At 66.8% G+C, this 23,892-nt stretch overlaps 1 protein-coding gene across 2 annotated transcripts; it reads right to left on the minus strand.

The window, feature by feature from the left end:
- On the minus strand, window positions 151–21,854 carry NKD2 (naked cuticle homolog 2). Of its 2 annotated transcripts, XM_018065638.1 has the most exons (11): window positions 21,768–21,854; window positions 21,636–21,671; window positions 21,233–21,330; window positions 7,708–7,755; window positions 5,392–5,452; window positions 4,850–4,977; window positions 4,432–4,527; window positions 3,690–3,837; window positions 2,170–2,254; window positions 1,672–1,799; window positions 151–1,567 (listed from the first exon to the last, which is right to left on the minus strand). In XM_018065638.1, exons 1-11 carry the CDS (start codon window positions 21,790–21,792, stop codon window positions 1,017–1,019), a joined length of 1,404 nt encoding a protein of 467 aa, XP_017921127.1. In that variant the 5' UTR covers window positions 21,793–21,854; the 3' UTR covers window positions 151–1,016. The 2 variants fall into 2 exon arrangements, with proteins under 2 accessions (XP_017921127.1, XP_017921128.1); XM_018065639.1 differs by lacking the exon at window positions 7,708–7,755.

A 23,892-nucleotide genomic window follows, 5' to 3' on the forward strand; every position in this document is an offset into this window, starting at 1 on the left:
GCCTGCCTGCAGGTCACAGACACGGACACGCTGTGTCCCCGAAGAGCACGCCTGTCCCAGCCGAGCGGCCAGCTGTCCCCACCTGTGGCCACATACGCTGGCAGAGGCGGACCGATCAACTCTACTGAAAACTCACGTGAAAACGAGGTGTGACGTTACCAAATGCACGCATTTTTATTATGACGGGAAAACGCAATCACAGGTGGACCACCAAGCGGCTTCATCCGTAAAGACAGTGCCAAGGCAGCAGACACAAAACCAGCGGCACGGAGTCACGAGTGGCTCGCCTGGGGCTGAGCGGCGGCCGCGTTGGGCCTCGGGGGGTCACAGGCCAGGGCTCCAGGGTGCTGGGCGCCCTGCTCCCTGCAGCCCTCTCCGGGCCTGCCAGCGGGAAGGGCGCTTTCCCGAAGCTGAAGCTGTGTGCGGCGCTCCATGGGGTGCGTTCGAGTCCACGGAGGACGGGAGGCCGCCTCCGCCACATGCGTTCTCGGGGAACCCACACCTCCCCAGCCCCGCCGCGGCCTCTGCGTCCTCTCAGGGTGCTGGGGGCACCCCCACAGCCTACCTCCTCTCGGCTCCTGGACGACTGAAGGGGAGCCGCCTCCCCCGTCTGCGGGCCCCGCACACCCTGGAGCTTCGGGCAGCGGGGGCTCCCTGACCGCCCTCCCGGCTTCATGACAGACAAGCTGTAGGAGCCGCAAGGGCCCCGTCCACCCAGTCCCGGGGGACCAGAAGGCTCGCACCCCCACCTGCCCCCTCCAAGTGAAGCCCCCCCAGCGCTTGCTCTGCAGGGAAAGAAACAGGCCAGGAGTGGCCGACAGTTCCCTCCTGCCCTTGAGCCTCACGCTGGAATCACGACAGAAGCGGGTGCAGGCATCTCGAAGCGAACGTGTGTTCAGGGACGACACAGAAAGCTCGGCTGGGGGACAGCGTGGCCTCGGGCTGCTGGCGAGGAGGGTGGGTGGGCCGTGGGGCCCTGGGCCGCGTGGTGGAGGAGGGCAGCCGGGCCGGGGGCGCTAGGCCGCGTGGTGGTGGTGATGGTGGTGGTGATGGTGTTCGTGGTGGTGATGGTGTTCATGCCGCTGGACGGCCGGCCCCGCGAAGCCCTCGCCCAGCAGCGAAGGCGGCAGCTCCTGCTCCAGCGCCGCGGGCGGGCCCGGCACGGCCTTCAGCGGCGAGTGGCCCTCCCGCGCCCTCTGCCGGCACCGCCGGTGGCCGTAGGGCGGGGGCGGCGGCTGCGGGAGGGGGTGGGCCTCCAGGGGCGCCTGTGGCAGGGGGGCGGGCGGGTGGAAGCTGAAGGACCGCCCAGGCCTGGGCCCGCTGGGCACGCCAGGGGGCCGGCCCGAGCCCTGGGGGGACCTCAGGAATGGCCGCTCGGGGCCCTTCGGCCGGGGCGGCAGGTCCAGGGCCCGGGGCAGTGGCTCAGCAGCCGGCAGGGCGAACTCGGCCAGCCCCGGGCAGCGGCGATGGTGGGCAGCGTGCACGTCTGACTCCTGTGAGCGGGACCGGCCCTGTGGGTGCGAGGCCCTGGCGGGGGGCTCCGGCCGGGCCTGCATCGGGGGGGACCCTGCAGACACAGCAGCTGTGAGGACCTCCACGGGGCTGGCTCTGTCCCGCTGGGCCCGCTGCTGCCAGGACCCACGACGCCCAGGCCTGCCGCCCGGGACTCACCTGGCCCGAACCTGGACACGTAGCTCTCGACTCCGGCCAGGTCCAGGTAGTGGTTCCTCCGCTCCGTGTTTTCGTCCACGCAGTAGGGCCCCCGCTCCAAGCAGGGCTGGGGGTCGGCGCTGGGCCTCCTGCGAGGAGCAGGAGAGGGATATAGCTCTGGTCTCCGGCGCTCTGACCTGCGAGGTCAGGGACAAGCAGGGCCCACAGGGCCTCAGGTCCTGGTGCCGCCGTTGTCACCGGGAGCTGGCGAGGGCTCTGCGGCCGCTGCCCTCAAGGGGTGGAACCACGGGGCCCGGAAGCGAGCGGGCCCGTGAAGCCCTGCGGCCTCTCAGACAACACTGGGCCTGCCCAGCTCCCACCCGGGGGCCGGCCACCCACCCGATGGCAGGGAGTGCCCGAGGCCACCCCGAGGGGACAGCCCTTGAGGCCTGTGGGAAGCAGGGGTGTGGCCAGGGTGTTCCCGTCCCAGGGGAGCAGAGCCGGGGCCCAGGCCCTCACCGGACATGTGCAGACAGCCTCCTGTCGGCCACCCTGGGGTCCTCACTGAGCTCCGCCTCCGCCCTGCAGCGACTGGGCTCGCGGTCTAAAAGCAGGGGACGCGGGCAGGCAGCCTTGACTCACCCAGCTCCCCGTTCCCCACTCTCTGCTCAGGTGCTCCCCGTTCCCCGCTCTCTGCTCAGGTGCTCCCCGTTCCCCGCTCTCTGCTCAGGTGCTCCCCGTTCCCCGCTCTCTGCTCAGGTGCTCCCCGTTCCCCGCTCTCTGCTCAGGTGCTCCCCGTTCCCCGCTCTCTGCTCAGGTGCTCCCCGTTCCCCGCTCTCTGCTCAGGTGCTCCCCGTTCCCCGCTCTCTGCTCAGGTGCTCCCCGTTCCCCGCTCTCTGCTCAGGTGCTCCCCGTTCCTCGCTCTCTCTGCTCAGGTGCTCCCCGTTCCTCACTCTCTGCTCAGGTGCTCCCCTTTCTCACTCTCTGCTCAGGTGCTCCCCGTTCCTCGCTCTCTCTGCTCAGGTGCTCCCCGTTCCTCGCTCTCTCTGCTCAGGTGCTCCCCGTTCCACTCTCTCTGCTCAGGTGCTCCCCGTTCCTCTCTGCTCAGGTGCTCCCCGTTCCTCGCTCTCTCTGCTCAGGTGCTCCCCGTTCCTCGCTCTCTCTGCTCAGGTGCTCCCCGTTCCTCGCTCTCTCTGCTCAGGTGCTCCCCGTTCCACTCTCTCTGCTCAGGTGCTCCCCGTTCCTCGCTCTCTGCTCAGGTGCTCCCCGTTCCTCGCTCTCTCTGCTCAGGTGCTCCCCGTTCCTCGCTCTCTGCTCAGGTGCTCCCCGTTCCTCGCTCTCTCTGGTCAGGTGCTCCCCGTTCCTCACTCTCTGCTCAGGTGCTCCCCGTTCCACTCTCTCTGCTCAGGTGCTCCCCGTTCCTCGCTCTCTGCTCAGGTGCTCCCCGTTCCTCGCTCTCTCTGCTCAGGTGCTCCCCGTTCCTCGCTCTCTGCTCAGGTGCTCCCCGTTCCTCGCTCTCTGCTCAGGTGCTCCCCGTTCCTCGCTCTCTCTGGTTAGGTGCTCCCCGTTCCTCACTCTCTGCTCAGGTGCTCCCCGTTCCACTCTCTCTGCTCAGGTGCTCGCCAACCCCTGCATGCTCACTCACTCACTCGCGCCTCCACTCACTCGAGCCTCGGTCCAGCTGCTCACTCCTCGTCCACCCGCACGTCCAGTCACTCCCTTGTTCGCCCACCGCTGCCCACTCGTGCTGCTCACGCCTCACTCTCTCGTGCACCTGCCCTCCTGCACGCACTCACTCTCCTTCACGGAACCGTCTCCAGCCCTCGGCTCACTCTCCGTGCTCAGGATGCCACGGAGCCCTCTGCCGTGAGGGTTCGCTGAGCGGAGGTCATAGTTAACACCCCCCGATCCCGCACAGTGAGTGGGCCCTCGGGGGGGGGGGGTGGCAGCGTGGGGCGGGGGTGTGGGGACCACACGCAGGGCAGGGCCTACAGGGCACCTGCGCAGGGAGCTGCCAGCCCGGGAGCCCAGGCCCTCACCCTGGACGGCAGGGGGCCCATCCTTCCTCTTGCTGGAGGGCTCAGGGCTGACGGTCAGCTTCACACGGAGGGTCTTGCTGCTGCCCGAGCAGTGGTGGACCGAGGCGTCAACGGCTTCACAGATGGTCTGCATCAGGCTGGACATGTCCTGGGGGGACGGCGGGCGGACGTCAGGGCACAGGAGGACTGGGGGCCAGCCCACACCGCCCACACCGCCTGCCGCCTGCCTCCCCACCCCTTTCCTCTGCACCTCGGAGGCACCGAGAGGCCTGAGCCCGCAGCCCTGATGGAGCCGCCATGCCTCTCTGAGCTTTTCAAGTTTAAACTGAGTCTGAGTTCAAAGAGCTTAGTGAGCAGACGAATGATCAGAGCCGCTTTTAACTCAGACACGCTGCCTCGGTCATCCTCCACGTCTGCTCCCTTCTGCGGGCCCCTTGCCCTCCTGGTCACAGAAGGCAGCAGAGCAGCATGCCGGGGCACCCCTGGGACCCGCAGTGCCCTGCTGAGGGGCTGCTGGCCAGGGCAGAGAAGGGCGTGCCGGGCTCCACCAGGGACGGCACAGACAGCGGCTGGGCATGGGGGGGACAGACGAGGCTCCAGCCGGCCCTGCTGGGTGACCTGGGTCCTGCCTTGCGGTGGCTCCCTCCCCGCAGCCAGAGCCCGGAAAACTCCCTGCCTCTCCTCCCGCCTGCGGGGCCCAGCCGTGTCCCCGTTGTGGGGCCCAGGCCTCCTTATCTGCCACCTCTCTGGTGGCCTTGCCGCTGTTGTCGAAGCCATAGAGCGTGAACGTCCACTCCTGGTGACTGTCCTCCTCCACCGAGACGTCGCACTGGACCGCCTGTGGGGTGCGGGGCGACGGGCACAGGGTCATCCTCGCCCACACGCCAGGCCCCCAACCCTGCCCCGTCCTCCGGGGACCGGTTCCCGCCCCTCCTGGCCGGGCAGGCAGACAGGACGGTCCGTGCATGGCCCGGCTTCTGGGTCATTCCTGCAGCTCTGGCACTGAAGCTCGGGAAAGTCCCGTGGGTTTCGTGGGGTCACAGCTGCACCTCTGGCCAGGCACCAGGGGATCCCTCCGCCCAGCAGGGCCTGCTGCCCCGGGAGCCACAAGGACCCCACATTAGGGCACCCACAGGAGGGGGCTCGGGACAAAGACCTACGTCCACGTTCAGGCGCCGCTTGCCAAGCCCTCGGGCGCCCTCGCGGCTCGCCGCTCTCTCCCCATCGTCCAAGCAGAAGAGCTGTCCTGGCCCCTCGCGGGCCTCGGCCTTCTCAGGAGGCAGTATCACTGCGGGGGATTGGGGGTGGGCCCAGCGTCCCAGCCCGGGGCACGGGTGGGTGGGCCCAGCGTCTCCAGGGGCAGGTGGTGGATGGGCCCAGCGTCTCCAGGGGCAGGTGGTGGGGGCGGGCCCGGTGTCCCCAGGGGCAGGGGGGTGGGTAGGACCCCCCCCCGGTGGGAACCCCCCCAGGGGGGTCTGAGCTGAGAGTCCGGGCACAGGGCATCAGGCGGCCTGGGAGGGAGGCCAGGGCGGCCCTCGGGATGACCCCAACCTGGGGCGGCCCCCTGTCCTGCCCGCCTGGTGCGGCAGCTTCAAGCCCGGGCTGGCCGGGGTCTGGGGGGTAAGTGGAGGGGCGCGGGGTGAGAGCGGTTCCGGGTGTCCAGGGCAGGGGGTGCTAGTGAGAGCTGGGGAGTGGGACTCACCCTCGAGGGGACACTGGTCGTCGTGGAAAGGCCCTTCCCTGGGGTCCTCGCCCAGCAGCTCCTGCAGGGAGAAGGGATGGCGCAGACCGTGGACGCCTGCCCGGGCTCGGCGGCGGGCACCGGACCAGCCTCCTGGGCGCCACGCTTCTGGTGCAGGAGCACCAGCCTCTCCTCCCCACTCAGCCTCGGGTTCTGAACATGACAGGCGCCCACCCTGGGCTGGCTGGCTCCATCAGAACCGCCTCCAGGGCGAGACGCAGGGCCCAGGTCGGGCCAGTGCTTCTCAGCGGAGCTTGCATCCCCCACCGAGGACACGGCCTTCACCGGAGGGCACGAGGCAGCAGGAACCCCGGCTTCTGCTGAGCAAAGCTGGCACAGACCAGAAGCCGGGCCGTGAACAGGCGAGCTCACTGGCCGGCACACGGCACCTCCCGCCCCAGCTGGACAAGAGCCAGGGAGCGCCCCCGCACGGCCCAGGAACCAGGGGCCGGGGCTGCAGGGGCCGCCTCCTTCGGGGTGCTGGGCCGAGGGCGCAGACAGAAGACGCCCCCTACACCCGGCCCCGGCCCCCGCGGCCGATCCCGAGGCCAGTTACGAGAAAACAGGACCAACCTTCCGCAGAGCTGGGAAACCACAGAACTGAGTCCCCGGGGCCAGCAGAGCCAACCCCAGGGTCAGAACAGACGCGGGGCGAGCGGGGCTGGGCCCAGGGTGGAGGGGGCCCTGCCCATCTGTCTCCTGGGCCCCCAGGCATCCCCAGCATCCTCCTCTCAGAGGCCCTGGCCCTAACTGCCCCGCCCCGTCACGCCACTTCGAAGCAGGTGACTTTCACAGTTTCCTTGAGAGGCCAGGCGGGTGGTGTGTCCCAGCTCGCTCTAACAGGAAGCAAAACACCAGGTTACGGAGACACCGCTGCCTCTGCCACGCAGCCCGCCACCAAGGGGCACACCTGGCGGCCCAGCTCGGGCCCCGAGGCCTCCCCGCACTCCAGCACCAGGGCCCCGAGGCCTCCCGGCACTCCAGCACCAGGGCCCCGAGGCCTCCCCGCGCTCCAGCACCAGGGCCCCGAGGCCTCCCCGCGCTCCAGCACCAGGGCCCCGAGGCCTCCCCGCGCTCCAGCACCAGGGCCCCGAGGCCTCCCCGCGCTCCAGCACCAGGGCCCCGAGGCCTCCCCGCGCTCCAGCACCAGGGCCCCGAGGCCTCCCCGCGCTCCAGCACCAGGGCCCCGAGGCTCCAGCACCAGGGCCCCGAGGCCTCCCCGCGCTCCAGCACCAGGGCCCCGAGGCCTCCCCGCAGGGCCCCGAGGCCTCCCCGCACTCCAGCACCAGGGCCCCGAGGCCTCCCCGCGCTCCAGCACCAGGGCCCCGAGGCCTCCCCGCGCTCCAGCACCAGGGCCCCGAGGCCTCCCCGCAGGGCCCCGAGGCCTCCCCGCACTCCAGCACCAGGGCCCCGAGGCCTCCCCGCACTCCAGCACCAGGACCCTGCAGCCAAACGGAGTCCAATCTGCGCGCTCTGCCCCGTGGACACCGAGGTAGATTCCAATCGTAAGGCCCTGGCTTTCAGTTGAATTTTTTCCATAAGAGCAAAGCGAGCTGCGAAGCAGAGGTTCCGGGTGTCTGCAGGGAGCAGGCACAGTGCCTGGCCAGAGGCAGATCAGCTGGCCCCAGGGACTGCGTCACAGGGGGCAGCCGGAGCCAGCCGGCGTCCAGTGGGGCTGTGGGCCCTGCGGTCCCTGCCACGAGCTGCGGGGTCAGAACACGGACGAACGGGCCCAGGGGCTCAGGTACTGGCAGGGCGTGCCTGGCGAGGACTCTGCCGCACAGCTTGGATGGCCCACTTTCCACCACATCCCCCCGCCAGGGGCCTGGCCAGCCTCCCCATTGGGCTGGTGGTCAGAGGCTCAGATCCAGTGTGGTTCCTGACAACCCCACCCGGAGCACAGCCCCCTGTATTCACCTCCTTAAATTACAGAGGCAAGAAGAGCCGCAGGAGGCACCTCCCTGGGATCTAAGGATCTGAGACCAAACTGGGCACAGCCTTTCTTTAAAAGAGCCAGTCTCGGTGGGGAAATGTCCGAGGCCCTGAAACCCCTCTGGGGACCTGCTGGAGCCCCAGGGCTGGCGGGGAGGCTGGCCCTGAGGACTCGGCCCCCAGAGCCACGGGGTGGGGGACCTGAGAATCTCCTCACTGTTCGCCTGGCTCGGCCGAGCACGCAAAGGAAGAGCAAAGCCCACCCGCGGCCTCTACACATTAGCTTAAAAAGGTCAAAAGTTCAATAATTCCATCTTTTTGCTTTAAAATAATCTGAGCACTTACTTTTGGTAGGCGGTGCTGGTTACAGACGAGATACAGACGTGCTTTGGGCTGGGGAGGGGTCAGGACAGGGTCTGCGTGAGCCTTGGTGGGACCCTGAGATGCTCCCAACGCTACAATAGCAAACACACCAAGGACAAAACCAAGCAGCCTCTGATCAGCAAGGGACGTGCCCGTCTCCCCAGACGGTGCCCGCCTTCCCTAACGGGGCTGGGGGTTCAGGACACTCGGAACGTTCCTCCACGCACACCCCGACGGAAGGACAGGCCGGTTTAAGATCCAACGGGTCACTAGCAGTCTCTGTGACGCGGAGCCATCAGACAAGGGGGCGAGGAGGCTTGCGGGAAGTGCTGCCACGCTTGGCCCTGTGTCTGGTGACTTCCGTCCCATCCATCCTGGTCACACAGATGCCCTTTCACCTGTACTGCTGCAGTGCAACAGAAGGGCCAAGAACTCGGACTGCAACGTAGGACACGCAGCGCCAGGCTGCTGGCCAGACGCGCGGCCGCCCCGCCGGCGACCTCCTCCGTGGCTGGAAGACCCAGGCCTTCCAGAAAGACTGGGGGCGAACAGATGATGTCCCCACGCACGCACGGGCACTGCCCGGGCCCCACCCCTCCTGAGAGGCCCACCTGTGCTGGCCTCTGTCCCCAGGCCAAGCCCCCAGCTGCAGACGCTCCCCAGCAGCAAACTCCCACCTCATGCCCTCCCCCGCTCCTCAAGGGAGAGCATCTCCACCTACAAACCCTTCAGCCCCACCTTCCCGCCCCCCTATCCTGGACGGTCCTTGGCACCAACCACCTCCGACTCTGCTGAGGGACACGGCTCTGTCCCCATGGCACCTGGGGCTCCTCTGCCCACCAGCAGGGGCTGTGGGTGACCCAGTCTGCCACCCAGCCTGCTCAGACCCGGGCCTGGCCTTCTGACAACCCTGGGGGCCCCCAGCGGGGGGAGATAGTGCGCCCCCTCCTCCGGCGTCCGAGGGGCCCGCCTTCAGCCTGGTGCTCTGGGCTGCCAGAGACGGGCCGAGGCCCTCGCACTGGACGCCTTCTCCTCCAGGTCGTCCCTCTCCATCGCTGTCAAGCGGCCTCTGCCTTCGCTGCAGGCTCCTGTCGCCCCGTCCCAGCCTCTTAGGCTGAGGGGACTCTCGGGGAGCCCAGCATCGCCTCCCCGGGCACGAATGCCCTGAACCCGAGACACCAGAGGACGTCCGCCCCATGAGGCACGGTGCAGCCCTGAGCTCTCGGTCCCTCCCAGGTCCCGCTGCAAGGCTGGGGTCAGCCCACCTGCCCAGGTGGGGGCGATGGGCACGGAGGTGTCAGGGGAGTTCACGGAAAAGCTTGGACCCCCGCCTCCCCTGAGAAGCCAGGAGGCCCAGCCACACTTTCCCTCAGCCAGGGTCCCCTTCCGCCCACCGGAGCTGGGGACGCTGGGCCGTCCACCCCGCAGGCGGGCCGGGGGGTACACACAGCCTGGTCGAGGGGCAGGACACACGCGCCCGTCGGAGGCCACGGGGCGTGGGGTGGCCAGCTGCGTAGGAAGGAGGACGCTCCAGTGGCGCCGCCGACCACCCCCTGAGCTCATCCACTTTTCCAGCGTCTAGGTTCACAGGTTCCTTCAGGACTCGGTGCCTCTGCGATCTCAGGAAACGCTCCTGGGCTTCGAGGGCGGCCAGGTCCCTAGGAAGCCCCACTCTTGCTGGGGTAGAGGCCCTCCGGCTCTAGAGTCCCTGAAAGATCCCCGAGGGAGACAGTGCGTCCATGAGGTGGCGGAGCACGTGGGAAGACGGCCTTTACAAACCCGCTTCACCGTCGCCCCGATAAAGAGCCTGCCCAGAAAAACCACCCAGGGCCCCGGAGTGCAGCGCGTCTGCGGCAAGCCTGGGGGGAGCCCTCATTATTTCGACCACCCCCCCCACAATGCTGCCGGGACTCAAGGCCCCTCCCAACGCTGTTCACAGACCCAGGCTGGTTCCCGCTCTGTCCCTGGGGTCTCAGCGCATGGATCTGGGGATCTGGGCTTCAACAGACAGGAGCTCCCCCAGGACCCCAGGGCCTGAGGGACAGTGCGTCTGAGTCCCAGGGCCGTAACAAGTGGTCCCCAGCCAGGCAGCTCCCACCTGAAGACGTGCCGCCTCCCAGTTCTGAGGCCAGAGTCAGGACTCACGGCACGGAGGGGAGCCCCCAGGCTCCGGGGGCAGGGACCCTTCCTGCCTCTCCAGCTCTGGGGGCCCTGGGCTCATGTCTGCATCCCCAGCCTCCGCTGTGTGGCCGCTCGGCCTCTGCGTATGCATCTCCTATCCGAGGTCGGACCCGCGCCCGCCCTTCTTACAAAGACGGGAGGCGGCAGTCAGGGCCTCAGGACCACCTCTAGCCTTGAGGCCCTTCACTCAGCTGCATCTGTAGAGACCCCTTTCCAGTAAGATCACACTTGCGGGCTCTGGGACGGGGAGCCGCCCCACATGTCCGGGAGCCACCAGCCAGTCGAGAGTCTGGACCGGCCGCTGACCACTGCCTCCACCCCTTTCCAACAGCACGTGGACATGGTGCGGCCACCCCCCAGGAGGACAGGGTGCAGTGATCCCCCAAGAAGACAGGGTGTGGTGAACCCCGGAGGACGGGGTGCTGCAAAACCCCACGAGGACGGGGTATGGTCACCACCCGTGCACACGCTCACGGGGCACCGTCCCCCTCAGATGGGGACAGACAGGAAGTACACCGGCCAGAAACCCAGCAGAAGCCAGGCCCCTCCTCTGGCCTGAGCAAGGAGAGACCTCGGCACAGTCACGGCGGGGACGCAAGGACAGACCTGCTCCCAGGGCACGCCTTCCAGACTCGGGGCCACCGGAGGACAGGCTCAGCCTCCTGTGACGGATCCGAGAACGGGCAGCCAGGACCAGAGCCCCGAGGGTCCCTAGAGGAAAGCCCGGCTGCCCGCAACCCCCAGGAACTGCCCCAGCCCCTCCGCTGCCCTCAGAAGGGCCCCGTTCCGTCACAAACACAGGCGGTCCAGAGTCTGCAGTCCCCTTATGGCTCAGGAGCTCTGGGTCCTGGAGACACTGGCCCCGAGGAACCTAAGGTCTAGGGTGCTTCCAGGCCTGGGCGGGGCGGATTCCTGAGTCCCCCCGAGGTGAGCTGTCTACAGGGGGGCAGGAGGGGCCCAGTGTGGCTGGCAGTCCAGGCAGAGGGGAGAGAGGGAAGACGGGGAGAGGGGGCTGGGGGACAGGAGGGGCGAGCACAGTGCGAGGAAGGCGCAGGTGGTGAGGGTGCCCCCCAGAGCGAGCGGCTCCCGGTGGAACAGCCTCTAGGTGCCCCAAGTCCCTCAGGAGAGGGTGGCCCCTGTGCTGGGTGGACGCTCAGGGTAGGGGGGACGCTTGGGCTGCAGTGCCCACACCCCGGGTGCCAGATGCTGTCCTGAAGGTGTGTTCACCGCGTGTCCCCACGCGCTCCCTCCTGCTGGTTCCACCCCCAGCCGCCGTCTCCCAGGCTCGCGGCTCCCCTCTCTGGCTGCGCCCCCTGCTGCCCTGCGGGCCCTCCACCCCGGCCTGCTCACACCAGCCCCGCCTCCTGGGCGGTCGGCCATGGGGGCCTGCTGATCAGAGACAGAGCCTGGCCTCACCTCCTGCCCTGACAGGCAACGCCCTGGACAGGCAGAGTGGGCAGAGGCGGGGACCCTGGGGCAGTGCCCACCAGGCTCATGCTGCCGGGTACCGAGGTCACTTCCGGGCAGTGCCTGGGGCTGGACGAGGGCGCGATGTGTTATGCAAGGGTGACCTGGGCCAAGTGGGGGTCCAGGGGAGCCCCTGGGCTCCTGCTCAGGCTGTCAGGACGCTGGACGGGGCGGGACTGGTATGGGATGAGTGGCAGGGGGCCTGGGCTCCCCGGCCAGTGGAAAAAACTGGGTCGTGCAGGAGAAGGCAAGGGCAGGGCTCTGGGGGGAGAGTGGGAGGGCAAGCAGGCAGCAGAGGGGATGGCAGGTGGCCGGGGGTGAAGGGGCAGGCCCAGGAGGGGCAGCGGCCTCGGAGAGAGAGGTCAAGGGCAGAGGCGGGCCTGCCCGCACCCCTGACGGAGGCCTGCTGGGGACACACCACCAGGGAGATGGTGGCTGCTCCACAGGCTGCAGGAAAGGCCCGGCAGCACAGCAGCAGTTGCGGCTTCAGCGGCTAAACAGCCTTACAAGGGCGATGCAGGCCTGGGGCTTAATAATTCCAGCACGTGCACAGTGAGGCCTACGGAGGGGCTCCATCAGAGGAGCTGCGTGGCTGCGACTGTCAACTCCTGGCTTTAAAGTGCAGTGAGGGCAGGTGGAGCGTCGGGGAAGGGGTGCACAGGGTCCCCACAAACAGCTCCTGCCGCAGCTCCGGGACCCGAGGGCGTTCCGAGACTGTGCCGCAGAGCTCCTGGGTGAGGGCCGTTCAGCCAGACTTCCTAACAACCAGATTTGGCATTTATGCCTAGAAACACAGTTCTCTGGGGATCAAAGGGTCTCCTAAAGTAAACACTTACAGACCTAACGGGCCAGCATGCTCCGTAACTGACATCCTGGGTGAGGACCCCTTACCCACCACAGCTGCTCACAACTTCACTCATTTTGGTCAGAAAAATACAGAATGTATCCGGCAGAGTGTATCCGCTAAAGAAGCTACCTGCCAATGCCCGAAACGTAGGAGGCGCGAGTTTGGTCCCTGGGTCAGGGAGATTCCCTGGAGGAGGGCACGGCAACCCCCTCCAGAATTCCTGCCTGGAGAGTCCAGGGACAGAGGAGCCTGACAGGCTGCGGTCCACAGGCTCTCAGAGTTGGACACGACTGAGCGACTTAGCAGCAGTATCACACGCCCATTTGCCCTGGTCTATGGGGATTTCCTTCTTGGCAACCACACACAAAAAAGACCCTGATCCCAGAGAGGTCCCCAAGGACCCACTCGTGAAGCTTGTTGGAGAAGGGTTCCACATGTGCAGCAGGGGGGCCTGAAAACACACACCACGGGAGCTCAGCCCACAGCCCGTGGCTGTTGACAAGTTATGTGGTGGGGTTACTAAGGTCACCCGCGGGGAAATAACTGCACCCTAAGATGTGTGCAGAGCCAGTGAGAAACTGCAGTGTGAACAGAAGAGTCGGTCACTCAGTCGTGTCCAACTCATTGCAACCCCGTGGACTGTAGCCCGCCAGGCTCCTCCGTCCATGGGATTCTCCAGGGGAGATCTCCTCCAGGGGATCTTCCCGACCCAGGGACCAAACTCAGGTCTCCTGCACGGCAGGCGGATTCTTTACCGTCTGAGCCACAGGGGAAGCCCTATATGCCCAATATACAAGCACACACACACGCAGACATGCGCGCACACACACATGCATGCTCTCACATGTATGTACATGCACACGGGTACATACACGTGCGTGAACATACAATGTATTCACAAACAACATACGCACGCACGCACGTGTGCACAGATGCACACGCACACACGTGGACCTATTTATTCTGCATGAGCACACAGGAACACGAGCCTGAGCGAACGCCAGGAGATCGTGAGGGCAGGGGAGCCTGGCGGGGCACAGTCCATGGGGTCACAAAGAGCCAGGCGCGACTGAGCAGCTGAACAATGATGTGCTCACATGCACACCCGTGTACACTCACACGCGCATGTGCAAAAATGCATGCATATGCTCATATCCGTGTGCCAGAACACACACACACATGCACGAGCACAACAGATGCACACACATTTACACACACGCACACACGCACACGCACATTCACGCACACGCACACACACCCGTGCACGCACACACATGTACACACACATGCGTGAGCACACATACATATATGCATCCACAAATAAACACACGCACGCACATATGCATGTACACACGTGTGTGTGTTCATGCACACCCACATATACATGGATGCACACAGCCTCTACCACAGAGAATCAAGACGTGCCCATAACATACGCTAAAAACTTCAGTGGTTTCAATTCTCAGCATCCTGGAACTTTGTAAAAAAAAAGGGGGAGATGCCGGGAGCCAGCGTGAGGAACTCTGCCCATGGCAGAGGTCATGAGGAAGGAGGCTTTGGCATACGCAAAGGTGGGATTGAGCCTCAGGAAACCCCCTGCTCCTGGCAGTTTTTCATTTAACACAAAATCATTCTGCAACAAATCTGCAGACTTCGTTTTCTCCCCGTCGTGCCCACTACTGGCTCAGTCTTCAGAACCAACAAGGAGGAGCTTCACAGAGAAAGGAAGGTCCCCGGGATCCACCTCCCGGTGCCTGCCCCCTCCTTCCCCTCTGAGCCCCCCGGCCACTGAGGTCACAGCACACACAGAGTGTCGACAAGACGCCCGCGCCCGTGTGGGAGCCATCGTGCCCGCCACGCACTTGGGCAGGAGAGGTTTCCTGCCACCGGGTCTGAAATGCAGACCAGGTTCACCTTCCTCCACCTGGGCTCTTCCTTTGGAAAAACCACTGGACTTTCATTCCCTTCCGTCCGTACTAAAGCCTCGTGTTTCCCATTTCAAAAGAAGATGAGTTCCAAAGTAGAGAAGAACCCCGCACCTTTTCAGCTTTGTGTTTTTAGCTGAGAAGGCCCCACATGTTCACACGTGACGCCAGTGTCCCCAGCAGAGGCAAGCATGCTGGAGACGCTAAAGGCTTACACTTGATTGCAGCCCAAGACCTTGAGGGCTGAGCTGCTCTGAGAAGCGATGTGGGCTTCCCTACCTCTGGACGCACCAGCACACCCTCAGGTGGAAACACCTGCAGGGAGGCAACACCCGCCGGCTCTGCGGCTGCGTCCAGACCCCTGGGGCCGGAGCGGAGACCGGCGCCCCCTCCCTGGTTTCACAAACAGGAACCAAAATTGACTCAAGAGCAATTCATCTGCGAGGCCACCGTGGAAGATAAAGAGAGTCCTGAGCAGACCTGCGCTTGCCTCGCTGAAACCTTCCAGTCTCCTTTCCCCGCTCCTCCCACTCGCCCCCACCTCCCACAACCAACTCATTCTCTGCAACGGGGAGCTTGTTTTATAAACATATTTACGTATTTCTAGTCCTCATAAGTGAGAGGTCACATAGCATTTGTTTTTCTCTGCCTGACTTACTTCACTTAGCACCATGACCTCAAGGGCCATCCGTGTTTTGGGCAAGATTTTTTCTTTGTCCTGAGAAATATTCCATTGCACGTACACACGGCATCTTCTTCATCCACTCATCCACCATCAAAGGACATTTAAGCTGCTTCTGTGTCTTGTTGTCGTTCAGTTATTAAGTCGTGTCTGACTCTGTGCAACCCCATGGACCGCAGCACGCCAGGCTTCCCTGTCCTTCACTATCTCCCGGAGCTTGCTGAAACTCATGTCCATCGAGTCAGTGATGCCATCCAGCCATCTCATCCTCTGTTGTCCCCTTCTCCTCCTGCCCGCACTCTTTCCCAGCATCAGGGTCTTTCCCAAGGAGCCAGCTCTTCGCATCGGGTGGCCAAAGTCCTGGAGCTTCAGCCTCAGCCTCTGTCGAGGCCACTGTGAATGGCGCTGCAGGGAGCGTGGGGCCGCACGTCACCTCCTGGAGCTGGCACGTCCGGATACGTGCCCGGGGGAGCCTGCTGGGTCACCTGGCACTTCTGCTGTGACTCCTGCGGCGTCTGCACAGCGTTCTGCACGGCGGCTGCACCGTCTTGCGTCCCCACCAGCAGGGGAGGGGGCCCCCTTCTCACCACGCCCTCCCCAGCGTTTGTCACTTGTGTTCTTCTGGTGGCAGCAGTCCCGAAGGGGGAGGTGGCGCCTCGCTGCAGTCCTGATGACTAGGATGCGCAGCACCTTTCCACAGACCTGCTGGCCTCGCGCGTTTATTCTTCGGAAAACGTCTGTTACACGATGACCTCGTCTCAGAAGCGGCCCCTGGCCTGGGGCAGCCGCATGGTCTGGGGGCAGCAGACGAACCCCCCGAGCAGGAGGCCTGCTCTCGCCTCCCACCCTCCTCCAGGTTTCCCCTTGGACCCTCGGCGCAGCTCCGGGGGTCCCTCCGTTCCAGCACCCGGACGACGCGCACGGTCCTTCCCCGGGACGAGCGCAGGAAGAGGGCCTGGGGACCCCTCATGGCAGCCAGCAGGGCCGTAGCACCTCGGTGCCCTCCGGGGGGAGGACCCCTGGCAGGAGGGTGGAGTTGACTACAGGCCCTGCACCGGGTCCCAGCCGGGGCCTCCCTCTGGGCGGCACTGGGCCTGAGGCTGAGGGCACCGACCTGCCCACCCCGGGGGCAAGGGGGCCGCAGGATCAGGGGCCACAGGGTCCCAGAAGCCACCGACTCAAGGCTGCAACCACCCACAGAGCTCCCGAAGGAACCGGAACTAGGCCTCGGGCTGGGGAACGTGCCAGGAGACAACCGTGGGTGCCACGCTCGGTTTTAAAACAACGTAAATCACTTCAGACAAACCAAGGGAAGGAAAGGAAGGGCCCCAGCTCTGTCCTCCAAAGCTGGGAAGACACAGGCTGGGAGGCCTCAGCCGCGTGCACTGTGGTCCCCCTGCGGAGCTGTCTCCCCCTGTGACACCCGCCACCCCGTGACACCCACCGCCCAGTGACCGCCCACCTTCCCCGTGACGCCTGCTGCCCCATGACACCACCGCCCCGTGACGCCCACCTGCCCTGTGACCGCCCACCTTCCCCATGACGCCTGCTGCCCCATGACACCACCGCCCCGTGACGCCCACCTGCCCTGTGACCGCCCACTGCCCCGTGACAGCCCACCACCCCGTGACACCCCACCTGCCCTGTGATGCCCGCTGCCCTGTGACCGCCCACCTGTGTGCTCTTCAGGGGCACCTGGGCTCTGGGTCAGACCTGCAGGGGCCTGCCTCGCTCGTGTGCAGAGCCTGGGCCGCATGTGACTCGGATAAACCAGACAGACACCTACTGGGAGGCAGGAGGCGCCGTCCCCAGAGGAGCCCTGAGCCCACAGTCCCGAGCCCGGGCAGCTGCGGACGCCGATGCCAGTGGAGGCTGGACCCCAGACCTTCTCCTGCAAGACAGCGTTTCGCCGCCCTTCTTCCTCACCACAGACTCCAGCTCCCTGAAGTCAGGCGTGCGTTCTCACAAGGCCGTGGGGAGAGACGTGACCCGGCAGATGGGTGGCAGGACGCCCCCTCCAGCGGCCCCTTCAGCAGCTCCAGCGCGGGTTCCAGACCAGGGCCCTCCACCTCGGCCCCACCGAGCCTGTCTGTGGTCTGAGATGGATGCCGGACGCGTCACATGCTGGCCAAGCCAACACTTGAACCCCAGTGCCAAGGGTCTGCCTTGCTTCCTGACATCTGGAAGGACCTCGGCTACTTTTACGACCAAAACCTCCAGCACGTTCAAAAGCGAGCAGGGACTGCGGGATACTCCACACCGCTCTGTGAACAATTCTGCAAATCATGTGAAACCCGCCGAGCTCACTGAGGGTGGGCTCAGGCCCGCGAGGTGTCACACGGAGCGTCCGGAGCCGGGCTGCCCACGCGGCTGCTTACATTTAAATTTATGAACGAAGCCACGTTAGACGCCCGGCTCCCATCAGCCGTCACACTTCAAGCCCCAGCCAGCTAGCGGTGACCAGCGTGGGCAGCATGGATGCGGACCACGACCAGCTCACCAGGGAAAGAGGGAGCCCTGCAGCGGAAGCCCCCTGCGTCACTCGAGCGCCTTCTGCACGGGGGGTGGGGAGGCGGGCGAGGACACCTGCTGCCTGGATGCGCCATCCCACGGTGGCCGAGCACATCCCGAAGTGGGCGGGTGACCACTGCCGTGTCTCTTACCTCTGGAAGCTGGCGTTTCTGAGCCCCCGGCAGCGCGCCGGCCTCCCCGAGCCGCCCCGCCCTGCGGGCCCCTCCTTTCACAGCAGTGTCCCCAGCAGGGTGCTCCCGGCACTTCCCCACCCTCCGTCCGAGCACCGACCCCAGTCTGCATGTGGGGCTTCGCTGGGGCTGCACCCCTCCCCGAGCACGCGTGGAGGCGTGGAGGCGGATGCCACGTGTGCGCGGGGCAGGCAGTGGGTCCACATCTCCCGCCCATCCTGGGGGCGCTGCCCCTCCTGCCCCGCCCTCAGGAGGGCTCCGTCAGCCTCTGGCCACCCCACGGCCAACATGGTCCCCTGGAGCGGCACTGCGGCCAAGGCGGGGGCCCCAGCTACAGCCTGGCTGTGTCCACGCCCCAGAGTCCTGGCCTCACCACGGGAGGGTGCCTCAGCACAAAAGAGACGGGCACACACGCTGCCCTGGCACCATCCACAGAAGCCTGGGTGCGGTGGGTACTGCATGTTGGTGTCTGGCCTTTCCGGGCACCCTCAGGCCCTCCTGGGTGTCCAGCGCCATTGGCCACAGGCCCGTAGGTGACCCCCAGCCCTGCACCGCCCCTCCGGTCCTGAGGGGATCCCGGTGGGCGTGTCACCAGGATGCCCACCTGCAGGCAGCCCCTTCACGGTTTCCAGGTGAGAACCAGGCAAACACTAGGCACTCGCTCTGGACACGCCCATCCACAGCAGCCCCCGCCCAGGGTGCTCAGGCCACCTCCCTGCCCCCAGCCCCTCCAGGCATTTCCGACAAAGCGGCCTCGCGGTTCCGGGGCCCGAGAGGGGTGGTTCGTCAGATGAGGGTTAGTTGGGACCACCAGCTCATCCTTAGGTTGAGTGGGGTCCCAGGGGGCCATCTGCAACTCTGGAAGCCTAGGTGGAGAGAGGAACACGGACGCTGCCCGACCTCGGGGGGTTCCCGATTCCCTGATTTGCAGGGTCTGGGCCCCCAGGGCTAGGATTGGTGCCTTCAAACCCTGAGGAGTCCCCAGGGCTGCATGCACCTGTGCTGGCCTTGCACAGGGCCAGGCCACGTCCGAAAGCAGACACCAGGCCCTGGGTGCCCAGGGGGCCCAAGAGGAAACCGAACATGCCTGCTGGGGCTGGCGTGGTGCCCAGACGCCCACACACGCCTGCTGGGAACCCACAGGTCATGCGTGTGCTGGGGGGGCAGCAAGGTTCCCACAGAGCCCCCCGACCCCGCCGGCCCCCCGTGACCTCAGCCCCCGCCGCCCCGCCTGTGGTACCAGCGTCACCAAATGCTGCATCGTGACCCCGTGAGGCACCTGCAGACTCGGCCGCCCCTCCCGGGACCCTCGGTGCCACCCTCACCAGCGCCCCACGGCCGCCCCGGCCCTCTGGGACACGCGGCCCTGAAGCAACGCAGAGCGCTTCTCAGACTCACAAGGAGGACCCTTCTAGCTCGCGAAGCAAGTGTCCACCTGCCGGGAAACTAACGTTCACCAGACATTCTGGGCGTGCGCAAGGGGAGCACCAGGAGCCAGCCGGCCTCACTAACTCGCGGGCAGAGTCAGCCTCGTTCCCTCTATCTCGTGTGTGTGGTGGGAGCAGGTGGGTTAGGTGGGGGGACGTGCACCCAATTTGCACAAGGTCACTGGCCACTGTTCTTGTGGCCACACGGCGACCGGCACTGACCCACAAGGAAGCACACAGTGGCCTTGAGAACGGGGACGTGTCCCCACGCCGGCCCCAGTCGGAGGTCCTGGGGGCACAGCACGGTCAGGCAGGCCATCCTCGGAGCCTCCCCTGGGAGGCGGGGACGAAGCTGGGGCTGGAGACGGGACAGAGGGAGAGCCGACCCCCCAGAGTCCCCCGACCGACACGCGCTGGGGAGAGCCAGGGCGGGGTGCTCAGAGGGGGCAACAGCGTGGCAGCAGGACGCCTGAGCTCCCGGGCCGGGGTCCACCCTCCAGGGCAGAGGCTCTCAGCCCACGGCCAAACTAGGAAAGGACGGAAGGAGACAGGGAACAGTGACCTGTGCTAGACACAAGGGGCCGTCCGTTGTTCTGAGGTTCCACTCTCCTGCACCGCAGACTCAGCCCGGCCGGCTGCCGCAGCGCACCGCGAGTCAGGACCCGGTGAGCAGGAGGAACTCACCACACAGTCCTGGAGGCCGGACCGAGACCGAGGCGCCTGGATGTCCGAGACCAAAGCCCCAGCCACCTCGGCATCTGGTGAGGGCCCCTTCCTGGTGCGTAGACGGTGCCCGCTGCCTGTCACCCCGCGTGGTAGACGGGGCACCGAGCACTCTGGGGCTCACATGGGCGCTGATCCATCGTGAGGGCTCAGACCCTAGGCCCTAACCACCTCCCAAAGGTATCACATGGAGGGAGGTGAGGCTGAATTTCGGGGTGACGCCAACATTCAGACCACAGCAAAGAACAAAACCACAAGGGAACTACCCGAGTCCACACCACACCGCTCCTCCAAACACGTCCCAGGAGCGTGGGACCCGCGGGCCTCAGAGGCCAGCACAGTGGGCTCTACCACCTCACGGCCACGCAGCAGGAGCATCGTTTCCGATCTCCGTAAATAACACGCTCGGGCTACGTGTTGGGACCTGCTGTGTGGTCCACACCCTGAGCTGACGGAGGCTCGTCCACCTGTTTCAAGGCCTGAGGTGCCCATGCCTGGGAAAAAGCCCCCAGGTGGACGGCCGCCAGGAAGAGGAGGGGTAAGCCCGGGACCGCTCTGCGTCACCTGCCAGCATCTGACTCCTCACGCGCAGGAGAACCAAGCAGGCAGGAGCTAGCACCCCGTCACAAACACTCACCTCCCCAGGCAGACACGATCAGCCCACAGGAGGGGCGGCCCCACCCTGGCCCCCTGGCCCCGAGGAGCACACAGCCTCCAGCCGCACTGTGACGTGCCCAGCAGATCCTCTAACGGGATTCCTGCCTTTACAGGTGTGGGATTCAAACCTGACTCCCCAAAAGCAGTCCTGACTCAAGTGGGCCTGATCTTAGGACATGTCTTGCCCCTCACAAGCATTTACAAACACCTTCCGAGCATTTCATTTGCCAGCTGGCCAGAGAGTGTCCTTCCAAACGGGAGCTGCCGTGCCTCTGAGCAGGCGTGCTCTGTCCTCAGTGGACTCCTGGGGCCGCTGGGAAGCGAGCAGTGGGCGAGGAGGGGTCTCAGCCGTCTGGCCTGGCCATCTACCCCAACCCAGGGCACACTGGTGCCCGGAGCCACCCACCCTGGCAGACGGGCAGGGTCTGGTTCACCCAAGGCCCCTCTGGTGCCCCAGGCCTGGATGGACACCCTCCACGCCCACTCACAGGGGCGCCGGTCCCGAGTGGGGGCCTTGATGCTGACAGCAACTTCAGTCTGGGGGGCCTGGCTATGCCTCCGAAGCCTGGCTTTCCCGTGAGCCCAGCGACCCCCGACACAGCAGATGGGCAGCGTGGTGGTTTTTAACTCGCCACCACGGCTGTGCAGCGCATGGATCCTAGAGAAAGTCGAGCCCCAGCCCCGCGCCCAGCTCCCGCCTGGGATACGCAGGCCCTGCGGCCACAGGTCCCCCGCCCAGGCGCGGGAGGGGCTCCCTAGGCCCCGCCGCAGTCCGTTTGCCGGCCATCTGCGCCGCCGCCTTCTTTGTCCCCGGACCCCGGGTCCCGGTCAGGGGCTCAGCTCCGGTGCTCCCGGCCCAAGGAGCCCGCCGAGCCCGCCAGGCCCACCACGCCTACCTGCTTGTCCCTGGCGCCGTGCTCCGCGCAGCCCCGCCGCCCCACCTCCTCTGCGCCTCTGCGGCCGCCCGTGTACGCAGACACCACGATACTGTCCCCTGCGGGCCCGCGGGCGGACGCGGGGGAACGCGGCACCGAGGAGAGAAGGAGACGCCCGTGAGCCCGCGGGCGCTGCGCCTGGCGGGGCCCGCCGCGCCGCGCGCCCGCCCCTCTCGGCGCGGCCAGGGGCGCGGGGCTCAGGCCCAGGGCCGGCACCGGGGCCTGGGGCGCGGGCGGGGGGCCCGCGCGCTCCCGGGGGCGCCGCGCCGCGGCCCCTGCCGCCTCCCAAGGCCGCGGGGGGCAGCCCGCACGCCGCGCTCCGGGCTCGGTGCCCCGCGCCCCGGCCGCTGCCCCGCGCGCTCACCTTCCGGGCTCTCTCTTCGCTTGAAGGCTGCGGCGGCTGCGGCGCGGCCGGAGGGCGCGGGGAGAGGGAAGGGGCAGTGAGTGGCCGGCGCCCGCCCGCCCCCGCCCGCCAGCCCGCCGGCCCGCGCCTCACCGTGCCTGGACTGGGTTTTCCCCATGTCGCCCCCCACCCGCCCGCCCGCGCTCCCTGCGCCGCGCCCGGGCGCCGGGCCGGGATCCGCTGCGGGGCCAGGCGTCCGCGGGGGCCGCGGAGACCCGACGCGCGGGGTCGGGGCGGCCGCGGGGCGCGGGCGGGCGGGCGCGGCGGCGGCGGCGGCCCGGCTCCCTCTGAGCGCGCGCGCCCGCGCCCCCGGCTTTAACCGCGGCCCCCGCAGCGCCCCCCGCGGCCGCCGCCCGCAGCGCACGGGCCCGGCCTCCAGCCCGCCTCCTGCGGGGGCGCGAGCCAAGCCCTGCGCGCGGGGCCGGCGCCGCCCGCGGCGGGACCCCGGACAGAAGGTCTCCACGGGAGTCGGGGGCTGCGGTGGGCGCTGTGTGGGCAGCTCCCAGCCCCACCCTCTCACGGCGTGTCCTGGCACCCCCAATCCGAGAGGCACCCCAGCGCCCCTGCCCCTTGCGGGAGGGGACCTTAGAGGGCACGCGCCTGGCTGCAGGTGGAGCTGGTCTCGGGGAGAGGGTGGGGGTGGGGACGTCAAGAGGCCCGTGGGTGGGGGCGTCCTTTGGGAGGACAGGAGGTGGGGACCGGGTCTCTGGGAAAAGCCAACTGCGGTCCCGGCCCAACTGCTGGGGACCCGCCGGACTCTTTCTACCTCAAGGAAGGCAAGGACCGGGGCGGCCAGGGCTGGACTCCTGGGCAGTGAGGGGTGCCGGGGACCTGGGGTCCACCACCACCACCAGCTCCCTTCCAGCTCTTCCCCTCACCACTGCCCCGCCCGCCGCTGCCCGCCCTACAGGAAAGCTTCTCAGTATGCCTTCCCAGAAACTGCCCCTTCTTACCTCCCTGAACCCCGGCGGGCCACTGCCACTCAGCTTCTCCCCCTGATCTGGCTGAGCCCCCTCACCGGCCAGTCGCCCGCGTCTCCTGCAGCAGCTGCAACCCAGCAGGCGCCGGTCGTCCGGCGGCTCGGCCACACCTCCATCTCCAGGGGTGACCCACACGGCCCCATGTGCTGGTGCCCTGGACGTGGGTGAGGTCCCTCCTCTTCCCGAGCCTGGCCCACCCCCCTCAAGGGGCTGGGCCTCCCCGGCTGCAGCCCCCACACCCGCCAGGCCCCCCCACACCTCTCACTGCTGGGGCAACAGGCCTTGACCAGCCCCCACCCAGCCGAGCGCAGGGACACTCCACGCGTACCCTGTGGTCCAGGCTCCGGGCTGTCTGGTTGTGGGTGCTGCTGTTGCCTCATTTTAGAGGGTCCAGGTGCCCCGGGGCTCCCCTGGGGGCTCAGATGGTAAAGTAAGTGAGAAAGTGAGAGTCGCTCAGTGGTGTCCAGCTCTCTGCGACCCCGTGGACTATTCAGCCCGCGGGATTCTCCAGACCAGAATACGGGGGTGGGTTGCCACGCCCTCCTCCAGGGGATCTTCCCGACACAGGGGTCAGTCTCACGTCTCCCGCCTTGCAGGTGGATTCTTTACCAGCTGAGCCATCAACGCAGGAGGCCTGGGTTCAGTCCCTGGGTGGGGAAGACCCCCTGGAGAAGGGAACGGCTACTCACTCCAGTGTTCTCGCCTGGAGAACCCCACGGCCAGAGGAGCCTGGCGGGCTATAGTCCATGGGGTCCTAAAGATTTGGACGTGACTGAGTGGCTGACAACCCTCCACCACAGGTGCCCCACGGTTACCACGATCGCACAGCTGGTCCAAGACTGGATGGGAGGCTGACCTGGAGTCCTGCTCCTGACCCAGGCCGACCCTCAGCCGGGAAGCAAGTTGCCCGTGGAGGTGTGAACACGTCACGAACAGTGCCGCGGGCAGCCTGGCCCATGAGCCATTCCCACCATCCCTTCCGAAAGACCCCAGCTGGAGGCCAGCCCCAGAGGGGGCCCCACCCTTCAGGCAGGACCTGCCTCCCATCCTGGCGCTGGGAGGCAGGGTCTCCGGGGCCCTGCAGGTGGCCCTGCCCCGACTCAGTGGTGGCCGCCTTCCATGTGGCTCCCAGCTGCAGGTGGGGGCCCAGGCCCCTCTCTCCCAGCAATGCTCCCTGGCTCTCCCTGCCCTCCTCCGTCTCCACCACGGCCTTTAACCGGCAGCCAAGAGTGCAGCTG

Source organism: Capra hircus, chromosome 20, assembly GCF_001704415.2.
Source record: "Capra hircus breed San Clemente chromosome 20, ASM170441v1, whole genome shotgun sequence".
NCBI classification, from domain to species: domain Eukaryota; kingdom Metazoa; phylum Chordata; class Mammalia; order Artiodactyla; family Bovidae; genus Capra; species Capra hircus.

Coding starts and splice junctions, on each gene's coding strand:
- NKD2 (XM_018065638.1), bottom strand. CDS start 21,792: ATGGGGAAAACCCAGTCCAGGCACG. Junction 5,453..7,707: donor ACCAGCACCGCCTACCAAAA/GTAAGTGCTCAG, acceptor TTCTCCCTGCAG/GAGCTGCTGGGCGAGGACCC. Junction 3,838..4,431: donor GCGGCAAGGCCACCAGAGAG/GTGGCAGATAAG, acceptor CCGTCCCCCCAG/GACATGTCCAGCCTGATGCA.